This window comes from Berghia stephanieae, chromosome 11, assembly GCF_034508935.2.
Source record: "Berghia stephanieae isolate SIO BIC M18660-M18661 chromosome 11, UCSD_Bste_1.3, whole genome shotgun sequence".
NCBI classification, from domain to species: Eukaryota; Metazoa; Mollusca; class Gastropoda; order Nudibranchia; family Aeolidiidae; genus Berghia; species Berghia stephanieae.
In genome coordinates, this window is record NC_088370.1 from 18,289,893 (window position 1) to 18,307,392 (window position 17,500).

General features: G+C 37.8%; 2 protein-coding genes across 2 annotated transcripts in view; one reads left to right on the forward strand and one right to left on the reverse strand.

Moving 5' to 3' along the window:
* Positions 1-17,500, forward strand: part of LOC144957339 (RNA-binding protein 24-like) — a gene marked incomplete in the record, with an annotated part of 150,384 nt that overhangs the window by 25,508 nt on the left and 107,376 nt on the right. Inside the window, 1 exon segment of the mRNA XM_078888506.1 lies at positions 12,584-13,407. Within this exon segment, the coding sequence (XP_078744632.1) occupies positions 13,213-13,407 (195 nt within the window).
* Positions 15,098-16,023, reverse strand: LOC144957341 (52 kDa repressor of the inhibitor of the protein kinase-like). Its single transcript, XM_078888509.1, has 2 exons — positions 15,890-16,023; positions 15,098-15,257 (listed from the first exon to the last, which is right to left on the reverse strand). The coding sequence occupies exons 1-2, from the start codon at positions 16,006-16,008 to the stop codon at positions 15,098-15,100; spliced, it is 279 nt and encodes a 92-aa protein (XP_078744635.1). The 5' UTR covers positions 16,009-16,023.

Consider the following 17,500-nt stretch of genomic DNA (forward strand, 5'->3'; position numbering starts at 1 on the left):
GTTACATCTTCCATCTGTTGTCACTATTGAACCTAGGTATTTAAAACTTTCTACGTTGGTAAGTTGCTCGCCGTGAATCGTTATATTGCAGGTGTTGTTGTTTTCGGGGTTTTTCTGTATTACCATGCATTCCGTTTTGGTGATATTCACTTCCATTCCCTTGGCTTCACTATCTACTACCACTTTGTCAACAATCTTTTGAAGTTGGATTTCTGATGTTGCAATGAGTACCGTATCGTCTGCGTATCTTATATTATTTATGTTGTGACCTCCTACTTTTATTCCCTCCATATTATTTATGCCCCTCATGATTGTTTCTTGGTATAGATTAAACAGATCTGGTGAGGCAACACACCCTTGACGGACTCCTTTCTTAATAGGAATGGAATTTCCTGTAGAGTTTCCGATTTTGATAGATGCCTGCTGGGTGTAGTATAATGTTTGCATGAGTCTGAGGTCTTTCTCATCAGCGCCAATGGAGTGCAGTTGTTTTAGTATTTCTTCGTGGCGTACTCTATCAAAAGCTTTTTTGTAGTCGACAAAACAGAGGTATAGTGGGGTCTGAACCTGTATAGCTCTTTCACTTAAAACACGGAGGAGGTATATTGCGTTCCTTGTCCCTCTGTCAGGTTGGAATCCATATTGTTCTTCTGCGATTTCGGGTTAATCTTATTCCTTAGCCTGTTGATAATTATACGCAACAGTATTTTGTTGATGTGGCTTATTAAACTTATAGTTCTAAAATTTTCGCATCTGACTGCACCTGCTTTCTTTGGTATTGCTATGAAAATAGAGTTACAGAGATCTTCTGGAATTTTCCCAGTATTGTATATATTGTTGAATAATATGTGAAGTTCATCAATTGCTAGATCTCCTAGGCTTTTTAATACCTCTACAGATATTTCATCAGGGCCTGTTGCTTTACCATCCCTCATTAGTTCCATGGCATGTTCAATTTCACTTTTGGTGATGTTTGGTCCGCTTAATGGTTCTTTGAATTTCAGTGGTGGTTCATTTCTATTTGGATCATTGTACAGTTCGCCTATGTATTCTACCCATCGGCTTTCTATATGTTGTTCTTCAAATAGCAGTTCCCCTTGTTTGTTTTGGATACAACTTCCTGCTGCTTTGCTTTTCCTTTTCCCTGATAGTTCTTTTATTCTTTGGTGAGCTTGTTGGGGTTGGGTTTGTATTCTCTTTCGATTTCGCAGCATTTCCAGTCTAGATAGTTCTCGTGTGCCTCGATGCATTTGGATTTAATGTGGTTGTTCAATGTTTGGTATTCTGCAGACCCTCTGTTGCATTTTCGTCTTTCTTCAAATAGGTTTAGAATTTCATTTGTCATCCATTCCTTTTTGCTGTTTATTTGAGCTATTGGTAAATGCTTTTCTGCAGTTGCTTTGACACACTTTTGGAATATATCAAATTGTTTTTCACATTTTTCGTTATCAGGTTCACTTTGGCTTTGTATCATGAGTGCATTTTCAAATTCTTCTCTCATTTTTGTTTGTATGCCATTGTCTTTGCATAACCTGTAATCCCTCTTTATTCTACCAGCTGTTCTCTGAATAGCTTTAAACTTTATCCTTACTGTACAAACAACTGGGACATGGTCACTGTCTACATCGGCGCCTGGATAGGTTTTGCAATTTAATATGCCATTTCTGAATCTTGATGATACTGCTATAAAGTCTATCTGGTTCCTTGCTCTGTCCCCTGGTGATTGCCATGTCCAGGTTCTTCTTGGGTGTTGTTGAAACCAGGTGTTTGAAATCATTAATTTATTTGTTCTACACCAATCTGCCCAGATGTTTCCTCGTTCATTTCTGTCTCCGAGTCCATGTGGTCCGATTATGTCACCATCTCTGCCTCTGCCAATCTTAGCATTTAGGTCCCCCATTACCATAAGGACTTCTTGTGATTTACACATTCGTTTTGCTTTGTCTAGTGAATGGTAAAACTCTGTCATATCTGCATCTGTCGCCTCTTCTGTTGGTGCATAAACTTGAATAATATTGGTGTCAACTACAGGTCCTCTTAGCTTAACCAGCAAAACTCTGTCTGAGATTGCTACGTGCCCTTTGTAAAATTTGGTTGATTTTTGGTCTAAGATCATCCCTACTCCTTTTTGGAAAGAGGTTCCACCACTCCATATGATCTTATATGTCGTGTTGTTTTCTTGTTTTGACATGGTTCCCTGCTCTTTCCATCTCATCTCTGCCAGGCCAAGAATATTTATTTGGAGCCGTTTCATTTCTTTTAGAATGTTGTTTAGTTTTCCTTTTTGGGCACAGGTCCTGACATTCCATGTCCCAATTTTGGTTTTGTCACATTTGTTAAATTTATTTCGCCTAGTAATTGGCTGACGGTTCGGTGTGACCTGACGAACATCACGCTCCCAACCGAGCGAGGCAGCAGTCTTCCGTGAAAACATGCTCCCCTTTACGCTGTCACCGTTTAACTTTTTGGACTTATTCATGCAGTTAACTCGGCAAAGTTACAAGAATGGTTTGCCATTGCCTATTCTTGTCGCCCTCTGCAGTTGGCCAGCTTGACCTGTTACCGTTCGACACCACGAGGAGATTGCAGTAGGGCTTGATGATGATCTATCTTTGCAGACTTGGCATCATCCATTTGTCGAACCTATCTATCTACCTACCTATATATATATATATATATATATATATATATATATATATATATATATAATAAGAGAGAGAGAGAGAGAGAGGAGAGAGAGAGAGAGAAGAAGAAAGAAAAAGATAGATATATAGAAAGATAGAGAGAGAGCGAGAAAGAGAGAGAAAGAGAGAGAGAGAGAGAGAGAGAGAGAGAGAGAGAGAGAGAGAGAGAGAATGAAAGAAAGAAATAGAACAAAGGCAATTCTTGAAAGACTTTGTTTATTATTGTTTGCTATCAGTTCCAGCCACTATTATTCTATTAGTGGTTACCTTTGAAATGATAAATCCACCCAGAATACGATCTTATCAACTCTCATCTATTAAAAGAATGCAAAGTCGGTTATTTCCCTTTAATTCTATCACCTACAACCAGGGTTTCCTCCCTTCGCTTTGATGACGTCTTACCGAACAGACTCAACATTATGTTTTCTAAATATATAAATAGTTATTGACTTACGCAAAAATTGATTACGTCATATATATATACACACACACTGAGGTATTTCCCACACAAAGTCTTTTAACTAAAAATAGAACAACAACAGTAGTTACAGATGAAAGGAATTCCTCTATGACGTTATTGACCCAGTCAAAAGATAAAAAAATAAATAGCGTAACTTCCATTTGGCATACACGACTTAATAGCTGTTTCGTTGCTCAACTCACGCACGTGCTATCTAGTAGTATATCTAGAGATTAGCTGTACCAAGTACTCACCAGATAACTTCTATTACCGACTTCGCACGACTGGCTGGTGGGGTGGAAATGAGTCGACTCAAATTGCTAATTATAACATTTGTAAAAGTTGCCTCAGCACAGGTTGAAATGATCAACATTTTCTACGTGGAGAGGCGTCGGTTTCAACTCACTAACGTTTTACTTTCGAATGAGGTGGACAATGAAATTAGGTGCGTAAGGGGTATCGTAGGAAAAAAAATAGATGATGATGATGATGATGATGATGATTTCAGGGGCGTGGCTACATTGGTTGATTTGGTGCCTGGCACTACATCCATCTTTTAAAAATGGATTATAACAGCATTTAAAATAAAAATGTAAATACCGCCTCTTACTTATTTGAGTAAGTCTTTTCTGTATATTTTTTCTTTCTTTTGTATTCAAAATATAGCATTTCTTAAGTCATTTTCTTCTTATTCTGGCACCACCTTATACTGTAAGCATGCCACGCCACTGATGATGATAATGATGATGATGATGATGATGATGATGATGATGATGGTGATGATGATGGTGATAATGGTGGTGGTGGTGGTGGTGATGGTGATGTTGGTGGTGCCAGTGGTGGTGGTGGTGAAGAAGAAGAAGAAGAAGAAGAAGAAGAAGAAGAAGAAGAAGAAGAAGAAGAAGAAGAAGAAGAAGAAGAAGAAGAAGAAGAAGAAAAGAAAAAAGAAAAGAAGAAGAAGAAGAAGGAGGAGGAGGAGGAGGAGGAGGAGGAGGAGGAGGAGGAGGGGGAGAAGAAGAAGAAGAGGCGTGAGGCATCAATTCCAAGCTTACGAAAAAGATATGTTTTGTTGATGAAATGTGTTTCACTCAGTGCACACTCGGTAGTCTTATTATAATAGACGTAAATCCAGAGGCTTTCTACTTTCCTTGCTTCCCTTCCCTTTCGGCTTTCTGGCCGTTTTCAGGTTTTATCTCCTCCTGGTCGGTAAGTGTAGAGTTCAGTGGCCTTTGTAAGACTGTTCAACAAATTACCTCAGGAAAGACACGTATCTCAAAATTTTGGCCAGAAATCTTTTCCTTCAAATATCGACCAGTTAAAATGACACCTCATCTTGGCAAAAACTCTCAAAGGAAGACTTTACGAAGTCCCAGGTTTGAGAGCTTTTGCAAAGATGAGGGTAATTTAAATCGTTCAATATTTGAAGGACGAGTTTTCTGGCCAAAATTTTAAATACACGATTTTCCCGAGTATGGTATTTAACTGGTTAAAGATTATCGCATAATCAGAGGATTGGCGTGGAGGCGTTTGCTCTCTCTCTCTCTCTCTCTCTCTCTCTCTCTCTCTCTCTCTCTCTCGACGTAAGGATGGATAATCATAACTTGTGTATTGCTTGGTGTTTGTATATAATCTCTCTCTCTCTCTCTCTCTCCCCCCCCCCTCTCTCTCTCTCTCTCTATTTGTCTCCCTCTGCCTCTATATGTATCTGTTACTCTCTGCCTCTCTCTCTCTCTCTGTGTCTTTCTCTCTCTATATATGTCTTTCTCTTCACCCTCTCTCTCATTCTCTCTCTCTCTCTCTCGCTCTATCTCTCTCTCTCCTCTGTCTCTCATTCTATCTCTCTCACTCATTCACTCTCTCTCTCTCTCTCTGTGACTCTCTCTGTTTCTCTCTCTGTCTCTTTCTCACGCTCTCTCTCTCTCTATCCCTCTCTCTTGCTCTCCCTTTAGTGACGTAGAGAGAGACAAAGAAAGGGCGAGAGATACTCGGAAGCGCTTATAATATATATATATATATATATATATATATATATATATATATATATATATATGTATATATATATATATATATATATGTATATATATATATATATATATATATATATGCACATGTGTCATAATAATATATCATTCAATAAAATCACTCACAGAAAACTGAAAGGAAGTACTCTGTCTTCAAAGAGGCTTTAAAAATGAATGAATAAATAAATAAATAAATAAATAAATAAATAAATAAATAAATGAATGAAAAAAAACAACAAATAAATATATAAATAAATAAATAAATAAAAATAGATAAATAAGTGAATAAATAAAAATAAATCAATAAATCAATAAATCAATAAACAAACAACGTGCACATAGCCGTAGGTCTGATAACTGCACGTATTATGAGTTTGATTTACCTACCATTGTAATAGATATCTAAAAGCCAATATAATATATATTATTTTGAGCCAATAACAATTTGGGTTATCAGACCTGCAAATAAGTATAGTAATAGTATAGACATTGCTTTCAATCTACAACGATATCATTGCATATCTCACATTAATATTATCTTTCACGAAATTCCCACATCCTAGGTGAACATAGCATGCAAGGTACGCCCTCGTATTTTGACGTTATTTTATTGTTCCCACAGATAAAACCTCCTACATCCCCCAAAACAACAACTTTCACCCCCCCCCCTTCCCCCCCCCCCCCCTTCCCCCCCCCCCCCCTGACAGATAAACCCTTCAACAACCCAAAACGACCATCTTCACCCCCCCCCTCCCTCCCCCAATCCCCCCCCCCCCCCCCAAACACAGATTAAACTTTCGAATAACCCCAAAACAACCATCTTCAACCCCCCCCCCCCCCCCTATCCCCCTCCACAGATTAAACCTTCGAATAACCCCAAAACAACCATCTCTCTCCTTTATTATAAGTTTCATTTTTTTTTAAAGTTCAAAACTGTTGATTTAAGGAAACGAAATTACTCGACGGAAGAGGTACAAGTTTTTAATAATAATTTCTTTCCCTTCCAATTCCACGTCTGTTTCCTGTAAGGTTCGCTGTTTTCCCTGCGGTGTCATGAATATTTCGCCCATTTTGATAAGCGATGAGTAGAGTCTAGAGTTTTCTCCCCTGGTTGTTTATAAACAATGTCAAAACTTCTCAAAGGAATCTGTCTGTACCTCCGTGTTATCGGCCATTCATGATCTATCATACACACACTCTCACATTCATACATACATACATGCACACATACATACATTTTTATTTACACACGCGATATTGAACTATAGATAAAATGCAGTTGACGTCACTCAGACCTTTGTTATTGTTTTTTTGTGTGTGTTTTTTTTTTGCCATCGATGTTTGTGAGTAATTCTCACTAAACTGTATTAACCCGTAGCCATCGTACAGTAATATGGCCTGACAGTGACAAAAAAAAAAAAAAAATTACGTCAAAATGCCAGTCCTTTGCCACAAAAGAAAACAAATCGTGAGTTGTATTCAATAGTTCAACCAATGAAATGTCTTGTTTCCTTATATATTAACGATGGCTACGGTTACACATAGTTTTGTGTGTTGGTCCGTTTTATTCCCGGATGGCAATGTCGTGAGCTTCTGAGCCAAGCGCGTACTATCTATAGATGTTATGCATATAGATAGTTCGAAGATGACGTCACTCAGGCCTTTGTTATTGTTTTTGCCATCCGTATTTGTGAGTTGTTCTCACTAAACTGTATTAACCAGACTATAAAAGTTCATGGTTACACAGAGTTTGTGTGTTGGTCCGTTATACTTCCGGATGGCAATGTTGTGAACTCCTTGGCCAAGCGCATTCTATCTATAGATAGTTCGCAGATGACGTCACTCTGGACTTTGTTATTGTTTTTTGCCATCCGCGTTTATGAGTAATGCTCACTAATAAGTATTAACCAGACTATAAAAGTTCATGGTTACACACAGTTTTGTGTGTTGGTCCGCTATACTTCCGGATGGCAATGTTATGAGCTTCTTAGCCAAGCGCATACTATCTATATGCACCGCATCAATTGAACTTTTGCCATGTAAAATTTGAATATTATCATTTCTCCTTCTTAATACCACACGATTGTGTTTATTTTATTTACGAATCTATAATATTTTAATCTTTCTAAATATTATAAATCTGTAGCTTTTTTGTTGCCATTCCTTGGCGCCGGTGAACGATGAAAGACCTAAAGATCTTTAGAATGTTTTACTTAAACAGTAGACGCCGTCATTGACTAGATGGGAATCGATAACTGTTTTGTTTTTGTTTTATGAAATGAGGCAACTTTCAACGAGGAGGAGGAGGAGGAGGAGGAGGAGGAGGAAGAGGAGGAGGAGGAGGAGGAGGAGGAGGAGGAGGAGGAGGAGGAGGAGGAGGAGGAGGAGGAGGAGAAAAGTGCAATAACACTACAGTTTCAAACCGATATGTATAAACGACGTATTATCAGCGATACAAACTTATGGTGATTTTTTATCGATTTAAACGTACGACGATTTTATACCGATTCAAACACACGATGATTTTATACCTATACATACACGCGATGATTTTATACATATACAGTCACACGACGATTTCACACCAGTACAACAAAACACGACGATTTCACACCAATATAAACATAAAGAGCACGACGATTTTATACCGATTCAAACACACGACGATTTTATACCTAGACAAATACACGACGATTTTATACCAATTCAATCATACGTCGTTTTATACATATAATATACTATCACACGACGATTTCACACCAATATAAACAAATAAACAACACGGCGATTTTACATCGATACAATCATGATACACACACACACACACACACACACACACACATATTATATGCCGATTTCACACCGATACAACATACAAATTGATTTATCGTGTTCCTGTCGTGTGATTGGCTGGTTTGACGAGACTTTTACTGATAGCCAATCAGTTAGACTGATAGGAAACACAAGAATGTCTGCTCCACATCTTGTGGGTTTCTGGAGTAAATATTTGAAACGATAATCGTTTTGGTGGTTTGAACAGAAAAAGAAATGGAAAAAAAATAAATAATAAAAAAAACAAAAAACAAAAACAAAAGAATCAAAGATATAATTTATGAGTCAGTGTTAGACAAAATTTAGATTCTCTTACTTCTTTCTATATCAACAATAAATGAAAGTTTTTTTGTTTTGAAAAAAATTATTTATTTATTTTAGAAGGGGGAGGTGGAGGAGGGGGGGGGGGGGGGGGTGAGGTTCGTCCCTATCTAAATATGAAAAAAAACCTTCATATCTCGTTCTTTTGCATTTTCTGTTTTGTATTGCCATTTTGTAGGTAATCTGCAATCCTCTGAATTTTAGATTTAAGAAAGCAAAATACCGAGAAAGAGAGACAGACAGACACACACACACACATAGAGAGAGAGAGAGAGAGAGAGAGAGAGAGACACACACACACACACACAGAGAGAGAGAGAGAGAGAGAGAGAGAGAGAGAGAGAGAGAGAGAGAGAGATCCAAATGAATCCAAAATTCCAAATTCCATCGTTCAATGACTCAATAGAGTTATATTGACTGCCAGTAATAAGCTGTATAGATAACCCACACAGGTAGATATCATTTCACACACACACACACACACACACACACACACACACACACACGTCGGCGTTATGCCATTCCAATGTTATTTGTTTCCCATCGTCTCGAAGCGGTGTTATGAAGGGATGATCTGGGTGAAATTAAAAAAAAAAAAAAAGTAGTCCTTCAGAGCCGGAGTTTATCTCGGTTTCTATAGCGTGAAATGGACAAATAAGAATTGCTTGCTATCCTTTGGATAGGACGCTAGTCTATTGCAAAGTACTTTCCCGCCAAATCTAACAGACTCAGCTACCTATTCACTGCTGAGTGGACAGGGGGGGGGGGGGGGGGGTTAGGAAAAAATCTCGACCTCACCCGGCCGGGATCGATCTCGGTCCCTTTGCGTGTGAAGCGAGTGCTCTACCAACTGAGCTATCGGGACCCCTGAAATAAAAAAACAAAACAAGAACTATATATTATATTATTACGCTATTATATAGCGCAATATCCAGTATACCTGCTCAAAGCGCTTTACAAATGATCCCGAACAACAGCAACACGTAACATTATGTAGAACGAGACATGACGCCTATTAGGCGATATTATTTTTTTTCCGACAGAGACAACGTTGTTGAAGGCCAGGTACTCATTTTACACCTGAGTACGGTGAGAGAATTATATTATTATTACATTTTAAAAATCACTTTTAAATGAAAACACTGGATTTTTATTTTTTTTTTAAATCACAATTCACCGATACGAAAACACTGGAATTTTTAATTATTTATTTTTTTTGGAGTCACATTTCGACGAAAACGAAAACACTGGAAATTATCCATTGAAATTCAATAATTAATTAATTACGACGATGATGATGAGGATGTAATCATATTTGATGTTTCTCTTCCTGTTTATCTCACCTTCTTCTATCAAAAAAAAAAAAAACAAACAAACACACACACACACACACACAAAAAACAAAACAAAACAAAAACAAGAACACAAACAAAAACATAAATGAAAAAAAACAACAACTGTTCTTTTCTATAATACCTTAATCATTTGGCCTTGAGCTATTCGGAACGGACGGGATTGGAACACGGGACCTACGAGTTCCTAAGGCCATGCGGTCTAGTGGTATGGTATGACACTCGCTCGCTTTCGGATCGGAAGGTCCTGGGTTCGATCGAGCCTCGCTACAATTTTCTTTTTCGACAGAGACAGAAACGCTGTTAACGGCCAGGTACTCTTTTTACACCCGATTAAGGCTATGTGGTCTAGTGGTATGACACTCGCTTTCGGATCGGAAGGTCCTGGGTTCGAACCTCTCACTCCGCGCATAGTTGAGTCCTTGGAAAAGGCTCTTTACTCACATTCTCTCACCGTACCCAGATGTAAAATGAGTACCTGGCCGTTCACAGCGTTGTCTCTGTCAGAAAAAAAAAATTGAAATATCGCCTAACAGGCGTTATGTTTCGTTCTACATGTTAAATGTTGCTGTTGGTCAGGGGCCCCTTGTAAAGCGCTTTGAGCACATTTAGTGGATATTGCGCTATATAAAAGCTCATTTTAAAAAAAAAGAGCCTTTTCCATGGTCTCAACTATGCGCCGAGCATAGCACAAGAACACAAAGCAATACACAATACCCTGCACCTGGATCGTATATGCAGTACATAATGGGTTGGTGAGATTTGAGTTTCAATGTACACGTATCGTATCGTATCGTGAGTATTGTGAAAACACAATCGATATTACAATGGGATTTCTTATCTGTCATGCCATTGTCTGGCTGCTATCGATATTGCATATTATAGCATATCGATCTAGCACCGTATGACATGTCAATAGGAACGTAGAATAAATAAAGTAAAAAATAATATTGACGAATAAAATAAAATAAAATAAAATAAAATAAAATAAAATAAAATAAATAAATAAGTAAGTTAATGAATAATAAATAAATAAAATTAAGTGAAATAAATAAATAAATGTATAATCATATAAATAAATTAATATTTATATAAATAAATAAATAAATAAATAATAAATAAATCAATCAATAATTAAATAAATAAATAAATAATAACATATGTAAACGGATGATGTAATACATAAAATATATCAGAAATTGCGTGAGTGTGTATGTGTGCATGTATGTTTCTATGCGTGTGTGTATGTATTTGTGTCTACTGAATCTTGATACACTCATCACAAGCACAATACAACATTTATTTATTTAAGGTGAACATTTTTCCTTATCCACGATGCATGCTATTGTCTGCTATTTAATTACTTTAAAACAAGACATTATGAACATATTTTATATACACTCACTAATGAAAAAGCACTTTCAAGTGTTTACGTTCAAACCCCTTGTTTTTGACGGTCCTTAACCTTTTACAGGCAGTATTTGATTTCACTTCAAGAATAAATAAATAAATAAATAAATAAATAAATAAATAAATAAATAGATAAATAAATAAATAAATAAATTAATTAATTAATTAATTGATTAATTAATTAAAAATTATAAAGAAATAGATGATTGAGTAAATGAATGAATAAATAAACAACTAAATAATAGATAAATAATTTTTAAAAATAATAGATAAATACATAAATAAATAACTCTCGAAGTCTTCCTGGAGTCCCTGATTTGACAGTTTTTGGCCATGATGGGGGCGATTAAATCGATTGATATTTGAAGGGCAATTTTTTAGCCACACTTTTATAGGAGATTCCGGTTTCTTGATCAACCTTATTCCTTTCATTTCATTCAAACATGATAGTCGCGTATGTGTCATAATATTAATCCATATTGTCTGTTTTTAATGTAAAATCTAGGGTCTGTTAAAAACGTTTACTCTTGCCTGTATAAACAATGGAGTTTTTCTCATTATTTGATTTTGTATTTATCTATTGTTATATATTATATCTACCTGGTTTTGGAATCAATAGAGAGAGAGAGAGAGAGAGAGAGAGAGAGAGAGAGAGAGAGAGAGAGAGAGAGAGAGAGAGTAAAAGAGAAAACAAGACTATTCTATGGTACTTTTATTAGTGCTCATATTAATAAGTCCAAGATAAGTCAATCAATCACCACCCACTCCCCCCCCCTCCCCCCCCCTTTACTCCTTTTACGTTCTTCTTAGAATCTCCCATAATAAGGGGGGGGGGGGTTATCAGAGAGGGGGGGGGGGATGTCGGATGAGGGGGAGGGAGGGGGGGGGTGTGGATAGGTTTGAAGGAAGACACCTGTCTGCCAATGATATCCACTGATAGCTGATTCTGAATTAAGTGGAATGGAGTTATCGCCCCTTGAATTATGGAGATAATATAACAATTTTATATATCATATCAATTCATATTATGATATATTGTATATTATGTATATTATTGCCTTTGGCGGTTTATATTGCCGTTGGTTTCTATGTTTTGATTGTTTATTTGTTGTTGTTGTTGTTGTTGTTGTTGTTGTTGTGTTTCTTGTTAACTGCTTTTATCATTGTGCTGTTGCTTATAATGATGGTGATGGTGATGATGATTGTGATGAGGATGATGATGATGATGATGATGATGATGATGATGATGATGATGATGATGATGATGGTGGTGGTGGTGATGATGATGATGATGATGGTGGTGATGATGATGATGATGATGATGATGATGATGTTGCTGCTGCTGCTGCTGCTGCTGCTGCTGATGATGATGATGATGATGATGATGATGATGATGATGATGATGATGATGATGATGATGATGATGATGATGATGATGATATTTCTTATGCCTATGCAATACCCCATTCACCTTTTTATTTCATATTTCTCTCCGATTCACAGATTACTAGCCTGCTGTGTTTTGTGTGTGTGTGTGTGTGCCTGTACGACAAGAGTTACTTCCCAATGATCTCGTCATCACCGTTGACCTTCACCTTCGACAATCAACGCAAAAGTCCTCACTACACATCGTCTTACCATCATCAATAATTTAAATCTCACCGTGATTATCAACACACACTCTCTCGACTACTACACCAAACGGATTATTCTTGAATTCACACGCACGTAGTGTCTATTTATAAATATATTACGTCATACCGATTGAATCAACCAATCCAACGTCTTTGAATAGTAACAACAGCTATTTATAACCAAAGAATCCCCTTTCAACTCAACACATATAATTTTAAAATATCCATCTCCCGCGTAATAAAGGGAAGCAAATCTCCCACTAAACTCGTTCCAAGAGCAACCCCAAGACTTCAACCACCACCACCACCCCCCAAAACTCACCTTTAACCCTTTTTACACTCCCATTTCAACTTTCGGTTCGGTTCCGTTTCCTCTAAAACAGGAAATTGAACCAACTTGCCCTCGTCGGCAACCTAGCAACAATTGACGCCCAGAGCCATCTATACTACATCCGGCCCACCCCCACTTCCACTTCCGCCGCCAGTGCCGCCGCAGCGATGGCCGTCACAGCCCCCTCCGTTCTCACCATCACCGGCCAGAAGGATACTCAGTACACGAAGATCTTCGTGGGAGGCCTGCCTTACCACACGACAGATCAATCTCTCAGGGAGTACTTTGACAAATTTGGAGATATCGACGAGGCCGTCGTTATAACGGACAGGCAGACCGGGAAAAGCCGAGGATATGGATTTGTAAGTACAACCAACCCTTTATCAAAGTACACCTTATAAGCAGGTCCGGTAACCGAGCTCAATTATGGGCTTGATTTAACCAGAGAGTTTAGAAGCTAAAGCTTAGAGAGCTCTCTCTTCCCTCCCGCTCTCCATGACAACAATGCATTTCATTGCGTATCAGCCGAAAAATTGTGTGTCACGAAATAGGCGCGGATCACTGAATGTCTGTTTCGTCTGCTAGAGATCGGCTGCTCTTTTTCTTTACTATCGGCTCAGGCTTTATGTGCAAAATCGTACAGATTAGTTTGATTCTCTAGATCAGGTTACGATAACTTTGTAAGATTCTAAAATAAATTACTTATAATAATAATGATGTGTGTGTGTGAGACACACACACACACACACACACAGAGAGAGAGAGAGAGAGAGAGAGAGAGAGAGAGAGAGAGAGAGAGAGGAGAGAAGGCGGGTGGGAGGGGGTGAGGGGGGGGGGATAAACTTTGACAAAAAATAAATTTAACTCAACTTTACAGCGAAAATCATGATTTATTTTAAACAAACTTAATAGAAACAAACGACCTTTGTATTTTCAACAAAGCCATACCCCCTCTCTCTCTCTCTCTCTCTCTCTCTCTCTCTTCTCTCTCTCTCTCTTCTCTCTTCTCTCTCTCTCTCTCTCTCTCTCTCTCTCTCTCTCTCTCTCTCTCTCTCTCTCTCTCCTCTCTCTTCTCTCTCTCTCTCTCCTCTCTTCTCCTCTCTCTCTCTCTCTCTCTCTCTCTCTTCTCTCTCTCTCTTCTCTCTCTCTCTCTCTCTGTGTGTGTGCGTGTGTGTGTGTGTGTATAAGTATGTGTTTAATTAACACACGTATAGTTCAAAATAATATGTACAATGAAAAAATAGTATGCATGACTAAGATGACGTCAAGTTGCGTTGCATAGATTAATGACCACAAGTACAATTAAACATAATGAAGGAGAGAAATACAAAATACATGTACTCTCGTGTAAGTATTGTAGAATCTAATCTAAAACACATTTTATAAACTGAAAAATGGCTCAGTAAAATCACAAAGGGGGACAATGCTGCATCAACACCGATGATTGACAGTGACAGACCAGAATTGATAACCTCGGTATACATCCATTGTCTCCTGAGACAGACGGAAGCCAACAACAACAGGCATACGAAAAAACAAATCAGCGACATATCAAATCTACACGACATGGCTAAATGTGGCAGCCTTCCTATTTCTATGGGTGGGCTGTTTTTCTGACAGTGTCTGATTCATTAACTGGCATTAGTGAACAAATTAGCTACATAAAAAAGTAAATCACACTTTCCATTTTTGCAACCAAGGCCCATGTGGGGTGGAATGCTTACCACAAGCCGTCTAATGATCCTATTTCTCAGACCAGTAATGTGCAGTGTGGGAGTAATGGCGTCTCTGAATTCCTTTTCCATAATTTCTATGATACAGAGAAGTTCTGAACTTGGTGCACAGAGACCGCCATGGTTACAACCCTGAAGGTTCTTTGCATGCAGGAATACTTGACTCTCTTTGCCAGGGTCCTTGTCACCTTTCAATAAATCTTGACAGTCTGTACACACATGGGGCATTAATTTGACTGCAACATACCCAGATATGCAAGTTGTTACATTCTGTTCATTTGGTATTAGGGATTGCATAGTTGATGGCAACATCAGCTGTCTAATTTCCTGTGGAACATCTTGTTGAAGGCGTGTCTTGACTGCCACTGAAACAGGAAGCATCAAAAGGTTCTTCACATAAAACATTTCGTCTGTACAGTGCATCAGCTGACTTGTCATCCAAATCAGCACGCCTGCAGTTGATGACCCAACGCCTGGACCTGTAAAAAATAACTAACGCAGTTCAATATTGGATCTAGATCTATTATTAGCAATTAATTGAGAGCTAGGTCTGATTAAGAGTTAATTTTATACATAAAAGCACATACTAATTGGCCGAGAGAGACTAGATGTATGCTTCTCTTTAGATAAACTTCTAAAAAACTAAGCTCACTTCATTGAGATTACTACTGTACTAGAATCTAGACATAGGCATCACAAGTCTAGTCAATGTACATCCTATCTAGTCATCCCTCTAAAGCTCTTTGAGCATATTTATTGGATATTGCGCTATATAAAAGCTCAATTATTTTAAGCATAAATCCACTGGCACAACATATATGGCTAAAATTCAATGCCGTGTAGCTACACCGTCGCCCCCTACCCTTTACTGTGTTTTAAATCAACCACATCTGCTATTATGGAAAAGGAGAAGAAGAAGATGAAGAAGAAGAAGATAATGGCTAGCCTCACCCCCAACAGAGCCACCTTTAAGGGTCACAGTCACGGTGCAGTAGATTAGAACTGGATCAGAAATCTAATGTTCATTTTCTCTTGTAACACAATCTAGACGTGTTAATATAGAAATATAGTTATTTGTTAAGGTTAATAGATTAAAGTTTAATTTTCTCACCTTTCAGGATCCTTTGGGAAACGGAAGAAACCTAAATCTGGTCTCTTGTGTCGAGAATTTGAACAATTGATACCGGAACACCACTGGCATTTGTTTTGTGTTGTCGGCGTCGGCGCCATCTTAACTCATTGTTGTACGCGCTTATTTCCACGATCAGCTGTTGACCCAGATACGGGCTTTTTGGCTAGAGAGAGCTCTCGAAGCGTTAGCTATACAATCTCTCTGATTTAACATTGTTGTAATGGACCATAATATTTTGTGTTGGTTTGACGAGAATATTCCCATTACAAAAATCGGCCCATAAGAATGTGGGTTATCAGACCTGTAAATATGTACACATTTCCCTTTATCTATCAAAAGACATCGTTATCATTCCTATTATATATTTGTTAAAAACACACACAAAAAAAAACCACCAAAAAAACCCAAGATATTTTCTTAAATATAAACAAACATTTATGCAATGTTCCTCCCGACTGTAATTCGAAATTGACAAATTGGCTGTATCTGAAGACTCACTTAAACTCTCTCTCTCTCTCTCTCTCTCTCTCTCTCTCTCTCTCTCTCTCTCTCTCTCTCTCTATCTATCTATCTATCTATATATCTATCTATCAATCTGTCTATCTGTCTGTCTATCTCTCTACCCATTCATTCGTCCATTCATTTATCTATCCATCCATCCATCCATCTATCCATCCATCCATCCAGCTATCTATCTATCCATCTATCTATCTATCTATCTATCTATCTATCTATCTATCTATCTATCTATCTATCTATCCATCTATCTACCGGTCTATCTATCTATATCGTCTATCTAGCTCTTCCAATTGTCTGTATAGACTTCCCATCATCCCCTTACAATAGTAAAACGCCACGGGCCTGAAACAAAGCAACATCATTTTTTGGAGGTCAATCACCTGCTATACCCAAATACCTGTCTGCACCAAATTAAATTATCTTGGTTGGCAAAACGGATCTCACCCCCCCCCCTCCTCCCACACCCCTCATAGTCCTGGGTTGGACATCCCCGTTCTAATTGTTTCATAATGATCTCTTCGTTTTCTCATTCTAAAACTAGGAATTCTGGATTCGCTCTGAGAACAAAAGTTGAACTGGAAGTTGAAAGAAAAACAGTTTCATAATAACACACGAAGACAGTCAGACACAGATAAACTCATACAAACATACACACACACATACAGACACACACACACAGATCACACACATACATATAAACACATATATATCACACACACACATAAACACACATATTACATTCACATAATATATAGACACATTTAACACACACACACACACACACACAAATCACACACATACACACATATCACACACAAACACACATAATAGTACACACACGCGCACACACACATACACACACACACACATTTCTTCTTCTTCTCATTCTTCTTCTCCTTTCTTTCTCTCTTTCTTTATTTCTTTTTAAAAATCTGTTTCTATATCAAAGATTCAACATACTACACACACACACACACACACACACACTCACACACACATACTCACAAACAAACAACAAACAAACAAATAAACAAAAAGCAAAAGGGCAACGAAAACAAGTTTGATTTCAGT

Bases quoted from the DNA above. Each gene is read 5' to 3' on its own strand.
- LOC144957341 (XM_078888509.1), bottom strand. From the start codon at position 16,008: ATGGCGCCGACGCCGACAACACAAAACAAATGCCAGTGGTGTTCCGGT. The intron at 15,258-15,889 runs GTGAGAAAATTA...TATTTTTTACAG, and splicing joins TTCCCAAAGGATCCTGAAAG to GTCCAGGCGTTGGGTCATCA.